Source organism: Mustela erminea, chromosome 18, assembly GCF_009829155.1.
Source record: "Mustela erminea isolate mMusErm1 chromosome 18, mMusErm1.Pri, whole genome shotgun sequence".
Classification (NCBI taxonomy): domain Eukaryota; kingdom Metazoa; phylum Chordata; class Mammalia; order Carnivora; family Mustelidae; genus Mustela; species Mustela erminea.
Window position 1 is genome coordinate 43,988,470 of NC_045631.1, and position 12,442 is coordinate 44,000,911.

At 44.6% G+C, this 12,442-nt stretch overlaps 1 protein-coding gene across 1 annotated transcript in view; it reads right to left on the reverse strand.

The window, feature by feature from the left end:
• EFTUD2 (elongation factor Tu GTP binding domain containing 2) overlaps window positions 1-12,442 on the reverse strand; it is a 41,085-nt gene that overhangs the window by 27,137 nt on the left and 1,506 nt on the right. The window contains exons 2-4 of the mRNA XM_032320605.1: window positions 10,843-10,951; window positions 2,654-2,819; window positions 1,302-1,380 (exon numbers count right to left, since the gene is read on the reverse strand). Of these exons, the coding sequence (XP_032176496.1) occupies window positions 1,302-1,380; window positions 2,654-2,819; window positions 10,843-10,947 (350 nt within the window). The 5' untranslated portion in view covers window positions 10,948-10,951. The remainder of the gene's footprint in view (window positions 1-1,301; window positions 1,381-2,653; window positions 2,820-10,842; window positions 10,952-12,442) is intronic.

The window sequence follows — 12,442 nt, forward strand, 5'->3', positions numbered from 1 at the left end:
GGAAACGGAACAGACTTATGTAACACAACCCACGAAATGAGATTTCAAAAGCAAGAAGAAGAAAAGCAAAAAAAAAAAAAAAAAAAAAAAAAAAAAGACCAGCAGGCACGCATGCACATACACAAGCCTGGTTCCTTTCAAAATCCTCAGGCTAGACTTGTTCCATTTATGCATCTACTCTGTTAATGCAAAGGGGACTTAAAATTACTGTGAGTTTCTCTTTCTTTTTTAAAAGACGTAAAAAATTTTAGATAGAGATAGAGTGCGGGGAGGGGTGGTGAGGAGCAGAGAGAGAGGGACAAGCAGACTCCTTGCTGAACGCAGAGTCTGATGTGCGGCCTGATCCCGTGACTCTAAGATCACGACCTGAGCCGAAATCAAGAGTGGGACGCTAAGCTCCCCCGGGCACCTCAGCTTCTTTCAAAACTGCCCTCAGAGCCAGTTAACGAAACTTTTCAGAAAACTCCACCTCATTAATGATGCCGAGGAGTTCTAGCTTGATCAAAACCAGCACTGTCTTTCTTGCATACCACCCACATAACTCATGGCAAGTCACCTTCAGAGGACTTTGGCTCTTTGAAACATCAAGCTCACTTTCAAAGATTTGAGATTTTACAAAATCACCATTGAGAACACAAGGGAATCTGAAGCAAGTTCTAAAGACAACTGAAAAGTCGTTTTGAAAATGGCTGAATGTTGGTAGGCGAGCTGAGCATTCGGAAGGGACCCCACTCTTCTGGACAAATTAGATGTCAGTATGTTTTAAAAAAAAAAGAGAGAAAGAAAGAAATTTCATTATCTAATAATGAGTCCCAAGCACTTTTATATATGAGGACTTACAAGTGCATTTCACCAACGAAAATATTTTCAGAAAGCCTGCGGCATGAAGTCTAAAGCGCTCTCCACATGAATCCACCTACCTGCGCCCTTGTCTCCAAAATAAAGAGTTGTTATATTCCCCAAACTAAGCTAAGTGATCCTACCACATCAAAATAGGTTCTGGTGGCCCCAACAATGACAATTACAATCCTCAGTTCTGCCTCAAAGGCCAGCCTCTTTTACCCAATTAAAGAGCTGGAAGAGAAAAGGCTGAGATCTGAATGAGAGCCAAGAGAAAAAGTTAAGATGGGCTTAACTTTTCCAGCAACCATGCATGCTCAAGGAAAATTCTGGCAAATTGTAGGAGAGGATCTTTGCTTTTTCAGTTCACTACCTACTTCAATCACACACCACATCCCACCTCCACAGAAAAATGAACCCACACTATTTGTGCAGAGAGGCAGAGAGACCTGAAAACTTACTCCATTTCATACACCGTGACAGGTAATGTCTGCTCCATCAGAGTGAACTTCTTGGTTTTCACCGGCTTAATAATAGGTTCTGGGGGGAAAAGAGTAGTGATGTGTAGGTTGGCATAAAACAAAAATACACAGCTCCATTCCATTAAACTGAGCTTTCATTTTTTTTTTAAATTTATTTACTTATTTGACAGAAAGAGAGAGAGAATATGCAGGGGAAACTGAGGAAGAAGGAAAAAGAAAATCTCAAGCAGACTTCCCGGCAAGCACCGAGCCTAACGCAGGGCTTGATCTCACAACCATGATCTGAGCCAAAAGCAAGAGTCAGATGCTCAACCGACTAGACCGCCCAGGCGCCCCTAGACTGAGCTTTCATAATGTATATGTGACATTAACTTATGTTATTCTAAGGACTATTCATAGGTTGAAACAAGTTCTGGAAATGCTGTCCGACACAAGACAGTGAAGGATCTGGAACTGTGGACTGAGAGATTTGGACTTCACTTTGTGAAGGAAGGGAGGGGGACTGGATATAGGCTGAGGTTAATGTCAGTTCAAAACCTCTCCTCCCATTTATAAAATCTAACCACTTCCCAGAAGGTCAATGAGAAGGATAAAAGAAGTGGAAAATCGGCACTATGAGGACTGGAAGGAGTTAGAATTATTTCGATGGAAGAACAGATCACACCAGAGGGAGAACTTAAAAACAGTCTTGAAGTTGGGGCACTTGGGTGGCTCAGTCGGTTAAGTGTTGAACTCTTCATCTCAGCTCAGGTCTTAAAATCGGGGTTGTAAGCTCAAGCCCCTTGTTGGGTTCCACCCTGGGCATGGAGCCTACATAAAAAAAAACAGGGGATGCCTGGGTGGCTCAGTCAGTGAAGAGTCTGCCTTTGGCTCAGGTCATGATCCCAGAGTCCAGGGATCAAGTCCCACACTGGGTTACCTGCTCGGTGGGAAGCTTGCTTCTCCCTCTGCCTGCTACTCCCCCTGCTTGTGCTCTCTCTTTCTCTGACAAAGAAATAAATTAAATCTTTAAAAATAAATAAATAAATAAATAAATACTAAAAACAAAACAAAAACCAAAGATCCCAAAACAAAACTAACAAAAATAGTTTTTAAGCACCTAAACAGATATTCAGTAAATAAAAAAATAACTCCCATTTGCTTCGTAATAAGCTACGAGTTGTACTGAATATTAAAACAGGGTGAAAGGAAGCTCAATCCAGAAGCAGTACCAGAAAGTAGTAGAGAGAAATCAATCAGTCCATTCACTGACCTCTCAACACTGCCGATGGCCACGACCTCAAGTTCTAGATTCCCTCTCACCTCTCCTAGCCCGCCGCCTCCTGACTCACCGGTGAGAGGCTGGGTGTCTTCCTCCTGAACGATGGTCTCCACTTCGGGGCCGTACACCTCCTCGGCCGTGGGGTAGTACTTCTTGTCCTCGTGCAGCACCACCTCCATCCCTGGGTGGTCCTCGTCATGGTCTCCTACGTCATCCTCGTCGTCATCGTCGTCCATCTAAGAGAACAGAGGGGACGAGGTCAGGAGAGGTGCGTGCCCTCCCTTCTCGGTGACTATGTTGTACGAGTTAAGAGCAATGGCTCCTCAGGTTGGACAGCTTCTTATTTTGAGTTTTGGGCCAAAGAATCAGCAGGGCAGGTCCTGCTCTTATGTGGTCCTTCACGGTAAGCCATGGCTACTGCCAGCAGTCCTGCTCTAAGCCAGCCCCTTCTTTAAATGTGGGTCACCACTCACAAATGGATTGTAATTGGAGAAAAAAAATGGCTTATCATAGCATATCATTTTTTTTTTTTTAAGATTCTATTTAGTCCTTTGACATATAGAGGGAGAGAGATAGTGAAAGACAGAGCACGAGCAGAGGGAGCTGTAGGCAGAGGGAGAAGCTGGCTCACCACTGAGCAGGGAGTCCAAAGCAGGCCTTCATCACAGGACCCTGAGATCACAACCCAAGCTAAATGCAGACGCTCAACCAACTGAGCCACCTAGGCACCCTGAATCAATTTTTTCTACATATTCCTGCCCCTGTTGAATACTTGCAGTAACATGGCACTCTCACAAGATGGCGCATTTCCCCGCAGTTAAGCACAGCTGGAAAGCAGGTCTTGGTAAAGGACTTTAAAGCACCTCCTTATAAGTGAACCGTGGTCATAAGCAACACTGAAGGAAGCTATGCCCTCTTCTGCCAAAGAGTCCTTTGAATAATTAAAAGTGGCTACTACACCACCTTTCATGTTCTAAAACATCCTGTTTCTTTCATTTATTCAACACATTTTTTTTTGAAGATTTTGTTTATTTATTTGACAGAGAGAAAGAGACAGTGAGAGGGGGAGAATGGGCAGGGCGAGTGGGAGAGGGAAAGCAGGCTTCTTGCTGAGTACAGAGCCCGATGTGGGGCTCGATCCCAGGACCCCAGGATCATGACCTGAGCCGAAGGCAGAGGCTTAATGACTGAGCCACCCAGGCATCCCTCAACAAATACCTTTAAAAAAAAAAAAAAAGATTTATTTATTTTTAGAGAGCAATCAAGAGTGAGCAAGCTGGGGGAGGAGCAGAGAGAGAAGGTGAGGGAGAGTCTGAAGCAGATTTCATGTGGAGGCTGACACGGGGCTCGATCTCACAACCGTGAGATCATGACGTGAGCCAAAACCAAGAGTCAGAGCTTAACGGACTGCGACACCCAGGGGTCCCTCAACAAATACTTACTGGGCACATACTATGTCCCAGGTACTGCTCTGGTATTGATAATACAGCAATGGGGAAAAAAAAAAGGTGATGACATTTGAGTAAAACTCTGAAGAAAGAGAGAAAGCTCTACAAGTGGCTGAGGAAGAACATTCTAGTTGACTGGAACAACAAATGCGAAGGACCTGGGCCAAGAGGATTAGCAAGGAAGCCAGGATGAGGAGAAGAGCAGAGAAACACGAGAGTCCTTAGCGAACAGAACACATCTGATGGATGAGTTCACCGGGAGCGAGTGTTCTGAGAGGAGAGGGGTGGGGAACGGAGTCCTTGGGGTCTGCTGACACTCAGAGGTCAGGGAGACGAGGAGGCCGCAGAAGCAAAGACGATGAAGGAACGGGCCAGGGAGAAGGAAAACCAGGGGGTTCCAAGGAAGCTGATGGAAGAGGGGATTTTAAGGAGGAAGTGATGAGCCAGGTCAGACACGGCGGACTGGTCAAGTATGATGAGGACAGGGCCTGGGGTCAAGGTTACTGGTGACGCTAACAAGAGCAGGTGCTGTGGAACGGGAGAGGCAGAGGACAAAAATGGGTTTGAGAGGATGTGGAGACAGTAAGTATCAAAAACTGTTTTGAGAGTGCTGCAGTAGGAAGCAGGGCGAGGGGAAGGGGATTTGGGATGAGTTCGGAGAAATACTGAGATGCCCGTATGCGGACGGGGATGGTCCAGCAGAGGGAAAACTGACACGGGGGTGGGGGGAAATGCCGGGGTGAGTGTCTGGTGCAGGTGAGGAGGGATGGGACCTAATTTCTGGTAGATAAGAACATAAACAGACCATCCCTATGAACAGGAGGGAAGACAGACGGCACAGATGTAGGGAGGCGGGTGGAGGTACTGGTGGGAGCCCGTTTTCCTTCACACAAATCCCAGCATGTCAACTGCTTTCTTAAAAAGAACAGAAAACCCTCCAGTGGTGTGTTGACCACCACCACCTCCTCCCGTCCTTACGCTCTTCTTCAATTAACATGGCCTGACAGTACAGTAGTTCCTGGCTTAGCCATATCCCACTGGTGGGGGCCCCGAAACAGCTATCAAGCCAGTTTCTTCCTGCCCCAAAATGCTGAATGCATTTTGCAATTAATTGTAGGATTTTATGCAATTAATTTCCAACTACCTGTAATTACTTCTAGCTGAGTGTCCTGTCAGTAAGTCAAACGTGACCAGTCTAAAATAAAACCACGTAAGCATCTTTCTCTCATTTGTCTGTTAATAACCAGTGTTCTGCTGGGGCGCCTGGGTGGCTCAGTGGGTTAAAGCCTCTGCCTTCGGCTCAGGTCATGATCCCAGGGTCCTGGGATCGAGCCCCGCATCAGGCTGTCCGCTCCGCGGAGAGCCTGCTTCCTCCTCTCTCTCTCTCTGCCTACTTCTAATCTCTGTCTGTCAAATAAATAAATAAAATCTTTAAAAAAAAAAAAAAATAACCAGTGTTCTGCTAATTATCCCGCCCACCCCAATTTCTCCCCTCCAACTCCAAACCTGTGCAGCCTTCCACGGTGAAGAGCTCCTGGCCTCCTGACCCTTTCTTCAGTAAAGGAGGGGTCCCAGGATCTTGCTTTGATCATGTCACCCCTTCCTCCACGTTCTCCAGCCAAGGCCTTCCAGGGTCTGGTCCCTCCTCTTGAGCTGTCTCCCAGAGACCAACTGCTTTGGCAATTGGGAGGAGAAATCTTTTCCTCTTAACACACTACCTCTGGGCCCCTGGTCACAGCATGCCTTTCGAGAATGTCCCTCCTTCCCTCCTGTCTCCATTATCAAAATCCTGTGCAACTATTTACTTGTATATACTTCAATAAAAAAATGTTTATAGGGGCACCTATGTGGCTTAGTCAGTTGGGCTCTGCCTTTGGCTCAGGTCATGATCTCAGGGTCCTGGAATCGAGCCCCACGTTGAGCTCTCTACTCAGCGGCGAGTCTGCTTCTCCCTCTCCCTCTGTGATCTCTCTTGCTTTTGCTCTCCCTCAAATAAACAAAATCTTAAAAAAAAAAAAAAGTTTTTTAAGAACATCCGTGCACCCGGGCGCCTGGGTGGCTCAGTGGGTTAGGCCGCTGCCTTCGGCTCAGGTCATGATCCCAGGGTCCTGGGATCGAGCCCCACGTTGGGCTCTCTGCTCAGCGGGGAGCCTGCTTCCTCCTCTCTTTCTCTGCCTGCCTCTCTGCCTATTTGTGATCTCTGTCAAATAAAAATCTTAAAAAAAAAAAAAAAAAGAACATACATGCACCCTGTGTGGACTGGGAGGCTCTAGGAACTCCCATTCTGCCGGGAGGAGTATGGACTGGTGCTGGTAAGCTGAGGCGCCATCTGACCGCACTTAGTAAAAAACGCTTAATTAACTATAAACACATTAAACATGGACACCATCCTGTGATCAACAACTCTGCTTTTGGGAATATAACTCAAAGACATTTTCATGTGGTGCAGGAAGGACATATCTGCAAATACCCATCCACTGCAGTGTTATTTGTTGTGAGGGAAGGCGACAGTGGTGGCAGGTCACCCTGTGCCCATCGCTGAGAGGGTACTACACACCAGGGATGACCGAGCAGCAGTCAGATGACAGACCAAACAGACATGCGGCACCAGAGATGGACCCTAAACCTCATCACTTGCCAAGGCTGGGTGGCAAATGTGAGAAGCAGAATGAGGCACACAAGACAACCCCTTACACTACTTATATCAACAACGCAATCGTTCACATTTGGTAGCTCATACACACAAAAAGACACACACACACACACACACACAAGCTACAACAGTAATTCGTGAGAAGGAAATACAAAGGCATTAATAAGTTAACTACATAGGAGCAGAGCCCTGCACAAGCGACATTACCAAAGGGCAGGAACCGGAGTGGGATGAACTCAACACTCGGTACTGAGGTGAAAACGTTCACACAGGGCCCAAGCAGTCCTTTTCCTTTATAGGGTATCTTTTTTTTACCAGCTTTAGTAAAACAGAATTCACATGCCACACAATTCACCCATTTTCAAGGCACGATTCAGTGGTTTTTAGTATATTCCGAACTGTGCAGCCATCACCAAAATGTCAGACAGTCATCCTAAAAAGAAATCCTGTACCCTTTAGCCATCACTCCCCAATTCCATGCTCCAAAACGAAGGCAACCACTAATCACTCACTCTACTTCCTCTCCCTATAGATGTCTACTCAGTCTTCAGCTCCACTAGGAATGTCACTTCCTCAAGATACTTTCTTGGTCAAATCAGCCGAGAATGATTCCCTCCTTACTAGCTATTACTACAGTACTAAGTCAAAATGATCTGAATGGGGCACCTGGCTGGCTCAGTTGGTGGAGTACACAACTCTTGCCTTAGGATTTTGAGTCCCACATTGGGTGTGGAAATTACTTAAAAATAAAATCTTGGGGCGCCTGGGTGGCTCAGTGGGTTAAGTCTCTGCCTTCGGCTTGGTTCATGATCTCAGGGTCCTAGGATTGAGCCCCACATCAGGCTCTCTGCTCAGCAGGGAGCCTGCTTCCCCCCCTCTCTCTGCCTGCCTTTCTGCCTACTTGTGATCTCTGTCAAATGAATAAATAAAATCTTTAAAAAAAATAAAATCTTAAAAAATAATAATAAAGTAAGATAAAATAATCTAAGTACTTGTCCTTCCCTGCTTTATACTTAAGTTTTTTTTGTACTTCATCTCCCCTGGTGAGCAGTACGTTCCTGGAGGGCAGAGATAGTGCCTTGGCTCTCAGTATCGTGATTCCTTGGATAGAGGGATTACAAATGTAAGTGACTGCAAATATTTATTTATTTATTTATTTTTAAAGATTTTATTTATTTATTTGGCAGAGAGAGAGAGATCACAAGCAGGCGGAGAGGCAGGCAAGCAGAGAGAGAGAGAGAGAGGAGGAAGGAGGCTCCCCGTTGAGCACAGCGCCCAATGTGGGGCCCCATCCCAGGACCCTGGGATCATGACCTGAGCCGAAGACAGAGGCTTTAACCCACTGAGCCATCCAGCTGCCCTGATTACAAATATTTAATGAATGAATTTATTTATTTACTTAGCCTGGAATTCAAGTTGAGATCACTTTGAATTTAGAGTTTTTTATCCAGTGTATTAGCTTATGTCATGTGTGAATTTTTTTTTTTTTTAAGATTTTATTTACTTATTTGACAGAGATCACAAGTAGGCAGAGAGAGAGAGAGGAGGAAGCAAGATCCCCGTAAGCAGAGAGCCCAATGTGGAGCTCAATCCCAGGACCCTGGGACCATGAACTGAGAGCCGAAGGCAGAGGCTTTAACCCACTGAGCCACCCAAGCACCCCGTCACGTGTGAATTTTATAAACTCCCCTATCTTCACCTAAGCCACTGATAAAAAGGTTGAAAAGAATGGAACCAAGCATGGATGACCAGGGCATGTCACCTCTGGTGGTGATCCATTAATCAACACTCTTTGGGTCTCACAGTTCTATCAGCTGTGACCTCTCCTAACTTTATTATGACCCAACCCATATTCTTTTCACAGGGACATCGTGAGTTACAGTGATTACCTTAGGGAAAGTGAACTGGAATAAGGACCAAGAAGACTTTCTATTTATTAGAACTGCATGAAAAGTACTCACAAATTGCTTGTAAAATGAAAACTACCTCTTTAAAATATTTTTAAAAAGAAAAACCTGGTTTATAAAAAGAATTAAAAACTTTAAATGCCTTGCTCAAATCAATATATATAATATCCACAGCATACCCTTGACCTGTATCTCAATCTAGTAATCATATTGAGAAAATAATTTTTATTTATTTATTTAAAAAAAATATTTTATTTGTTCATTTGACAGAGAGAGAGATCACAAGTAGGCAGAGAGGCAGGCAGGAAGCAGGCTCCCCACTGGGCAGAGAGCCTGATGCAGGGCTGGATCCCAGGACCCTGAGATCATGACCTGAGCCGAAGGCAGAGGCTTAACCCACTGAGCCACGCAGGCACCCCGAGGAAAATCATTTTTATAAAACTCATATGAGCTTCCTAAGACTGCAACAATCATTTGTTTTAAAATTCCTTCCATCATTTTTACCGTGGATATACATTACACATACTACTTGGTAGTTTCTTTCTTTTCTTTTTTTTTTTTTAAGATTTTATTTATCTATTTGACAGAGAGAGACACAGCAAGAGAGGGAACATGGGCAAGGGGAGTGGGAGAGGGAAAAGCAGGCCTCTGGCTAAGCAGGGAGCCCGATGTGGGGCTTGATCGCAGGACTCTGGGATCATGACCTGAGCTGAAGGCAGATGCTTAACAACTGAGCCAACCAGGAGCCCCACTAGTTGGTAGTTTCTGGAAACGTAGTGCCATATCTCCATCTTTGAAAAGTAGAAAAGTTGCCTGATTCACTTGCTAGCACCACAGCCATTCCCCAGTTTACTAAAGATGACCACAATGGCTCTCTCAGCTTACCTCTGCCAGGTCTCCCCCACCATGCCGACCCAGGAAATAATTCATCTGGGCAGGAAGACTTGAACACACCTAAAGCTTCAAGATGCTCTCTTTTTACCTCACCTTCAATGTTCTTCTTCCAATGTTTATTCTATTTTTTCTAATTTGAAGGACATTTTCCCAAAAGGAGCAGACAGCAGCGAGGACTTTGGTCTGCCTTCCTGCCATCCTATTAGTCTTACACAGTGGGCCGGTCTACTTTTTGCTCATCTTGTTCTGAACACTGCTAACCTCTGATGTCTTCTGCAAGCCTCAGACCACTCTGGACTCATCCTCCATAACTCTCCCGAAGGGAGTCGTGAGAATCTGTACCACCCTTCCCCTCTTTTTTTTTTTTTTTTTTTTTTAAATTAGAGAGAGAGGGAGACAGTGTGAGCATGAGTGGGGAGGGGCAGAGGGAGAAACAGACTCCCAACTGAGCAGGGAGCTGGATGCAGGTTCATCCCAGGACCCTGGGATCATGACCTAAGCCGAAGGTAAACGGTTAAGCGACTGAGCCACCCAGGCACCCCTGTATCTTCCCTTTCTATTGCTTTTATTCACCTTTCAAAACCCAAGCTTATGAGGAAGTTGTCAGTGCAGCTGCACTTGGAAAAACGGACTACCTTTTCTAAGCTGGTATTACTCATTAACTGTCAAAAAAAACTTCAGGTAAACGGAAGGAGAGCTATTACCGTGAACCAGAGCCTGTATTATAAAAACACCTGGGGGTGCCTGGGTGGGTCGCTAAGCATCTGCCTTCAGTTCAGGTCATGATCCCAGGGTCCTGGATGTGATTGAGCCCCACACTGGGCTTCCTGCTCTGCGGGAAGCCTGTTTCACCCTCTCCCATTCTCCATGCTTGTGTTCCCTCTCTTGTTGTGTCCGCCTCTGTCAAATAAACAAAATCTTTAAAATACAAAAAACAAAAACAAAAACAAAAAAACCACCCCATGCATGAAACTACCTTATATCCCCTTTCGGACCTTCAGTAGCTAAGCTTTGTACGGGCAGAATAAGACCCCAACAAGGGCGCCTGGGTGGCTCAGTGGGTTAAGCCGCTGCCTTCAGCTCAGGTCATGATCTCAGGGTCCTGGGATCGAGTCCCACATTGGGCTCTCTGCTCAGCAGGGAACCTGCTTCCCTCTCTCTCTCTCTCTCTGCCTGCCTCTCTGCCTACTTGTGATCTCTCTCTTCAAATAAATAAATAAAATCTTAAAAAAAAATTAATAAATGGTACAATGTGAGAGATGTACACAGGATACTATGGGAGCACAGAGGATACAGTGTCTTTTTAATTTTTTTTTTTTAAAAGAGAGAGATGAAAACAGCAATGTATTTGTTTTACCTCATCAAGATCTTTGGTCTCTCTGCCCAATTCATCATCATCTTCATCAGAATCAAGCTCTGGCCCAATATAATTCCCAAACTCATCATACAAGTCGGTATCCATGATGCTAAAATTCAAGGAAAAGAAGCGTTAGATTCCGGCGAGGTAACCAAGGCCGCCACAACACGGCCCCACAATTCTAACCTTATGGTTGACCATATCCCTTCAACACATCTCCTTTCCAGTTAGACCAGCCTACTGGCGGCTCCTCCCAAAGCTCTGTACTTTACCGTCCTCATGGTTCTACCTGTTTACATTCTCTTCTTTCACTCTTACATAACACTAAAAAATTTTTTAACTTAATACCGGAAAGTTGCAAAGTAGCACAAATATTTTTCTTTTTCCTAAATGACTCAAGGATAGTTGCTGACACAGTGCTTCATCACCTCCTAATACTTGAATGCAGGAGTTGGCAAACTATGGCCTGGGGCCAACATGGCCTGCTGCCTGTTTTCACACAGCCCCCAAGCTAGAAATGCCTTTTACATTTTTAAATAGTTGGAAAATATCAAAAGAATATTTCATGATATGTGCAAATTATATAAAATTCAAATTTCAGCATCTAAAAAAACAGCTTTATTGGAACACAGCCAGGCTCATTCATTTATAATGTCTGTGGCTGCTTTCACACTGTAACAGCAAAGTTGAGTAGTTGTAACTGAGACCATATGGCCCACAAAGCCTAAAATATTTACTATCTGGCCCTTGGTAGAAAGTTTGCCAACCCCTGCTTTAGTGTGATTCCTACAAACCAGGACATTTTCCCACATAACCACAATATGACAATCAAAATCAGAAAATTAATAGTGACATGTTACTACCACCTAATCCACAGATCTCCATTATTAGAACAAACTTCTTTCTTTTTCTTTTTTTTTTTTTTTTTTTAAAGTAAGCTCTGCATGCCCAGTGTGGAGTCCAACACGAGGCTTGAACTCATGACCCTGATATCAAGACCTGAGCTGAGATCAAGAGTTGGACACTTAACCGACGGAGCCACCGAGGTGCCCTTAGAACAAAGTGTTCTAGTAATGTCCTGCACAGCAAAGGTTCCAATCCAGGATCACATGTTTCCATTTAACGGTCATGTGTTTAGTCTCCTGTACTCAGGAACAGCTCCTCAGTCTCTCCTTGACTTTTACGACCTGATGCTTTTGAAGATTACAGGAGACTGATTTTTGCAAAATGTCCCTTAATTTGGGTATGTCTGTTTCCTCATGATTGGAGTCCGGTTTTGCATTTTTGGCAGGGATACCTCAGAAGTAATGCGGTGTTCTTTTCAGTACATCTCCTATCAGGTGGTACATGATTTTAATCCGTCCCATTAGTAGTGATGTTAATTAAATCACTTGATTCACAAGTAATGGTAGTATCTGCCAACCTTTTCCAATATAAAGTTTTTTGTTTTCTCTTTGTAATTCTTAAGTATTCTGTGGGTTTTCTCCACTTCAATTACTGAAATTCTATCCAAAGTAAAAATTCAAATGCCACCTCCTTCAGGCTTTTCTAGATTCTCAATTTCTCATTCCCCTACACTGCTATAGCCTTTCGTACCTTA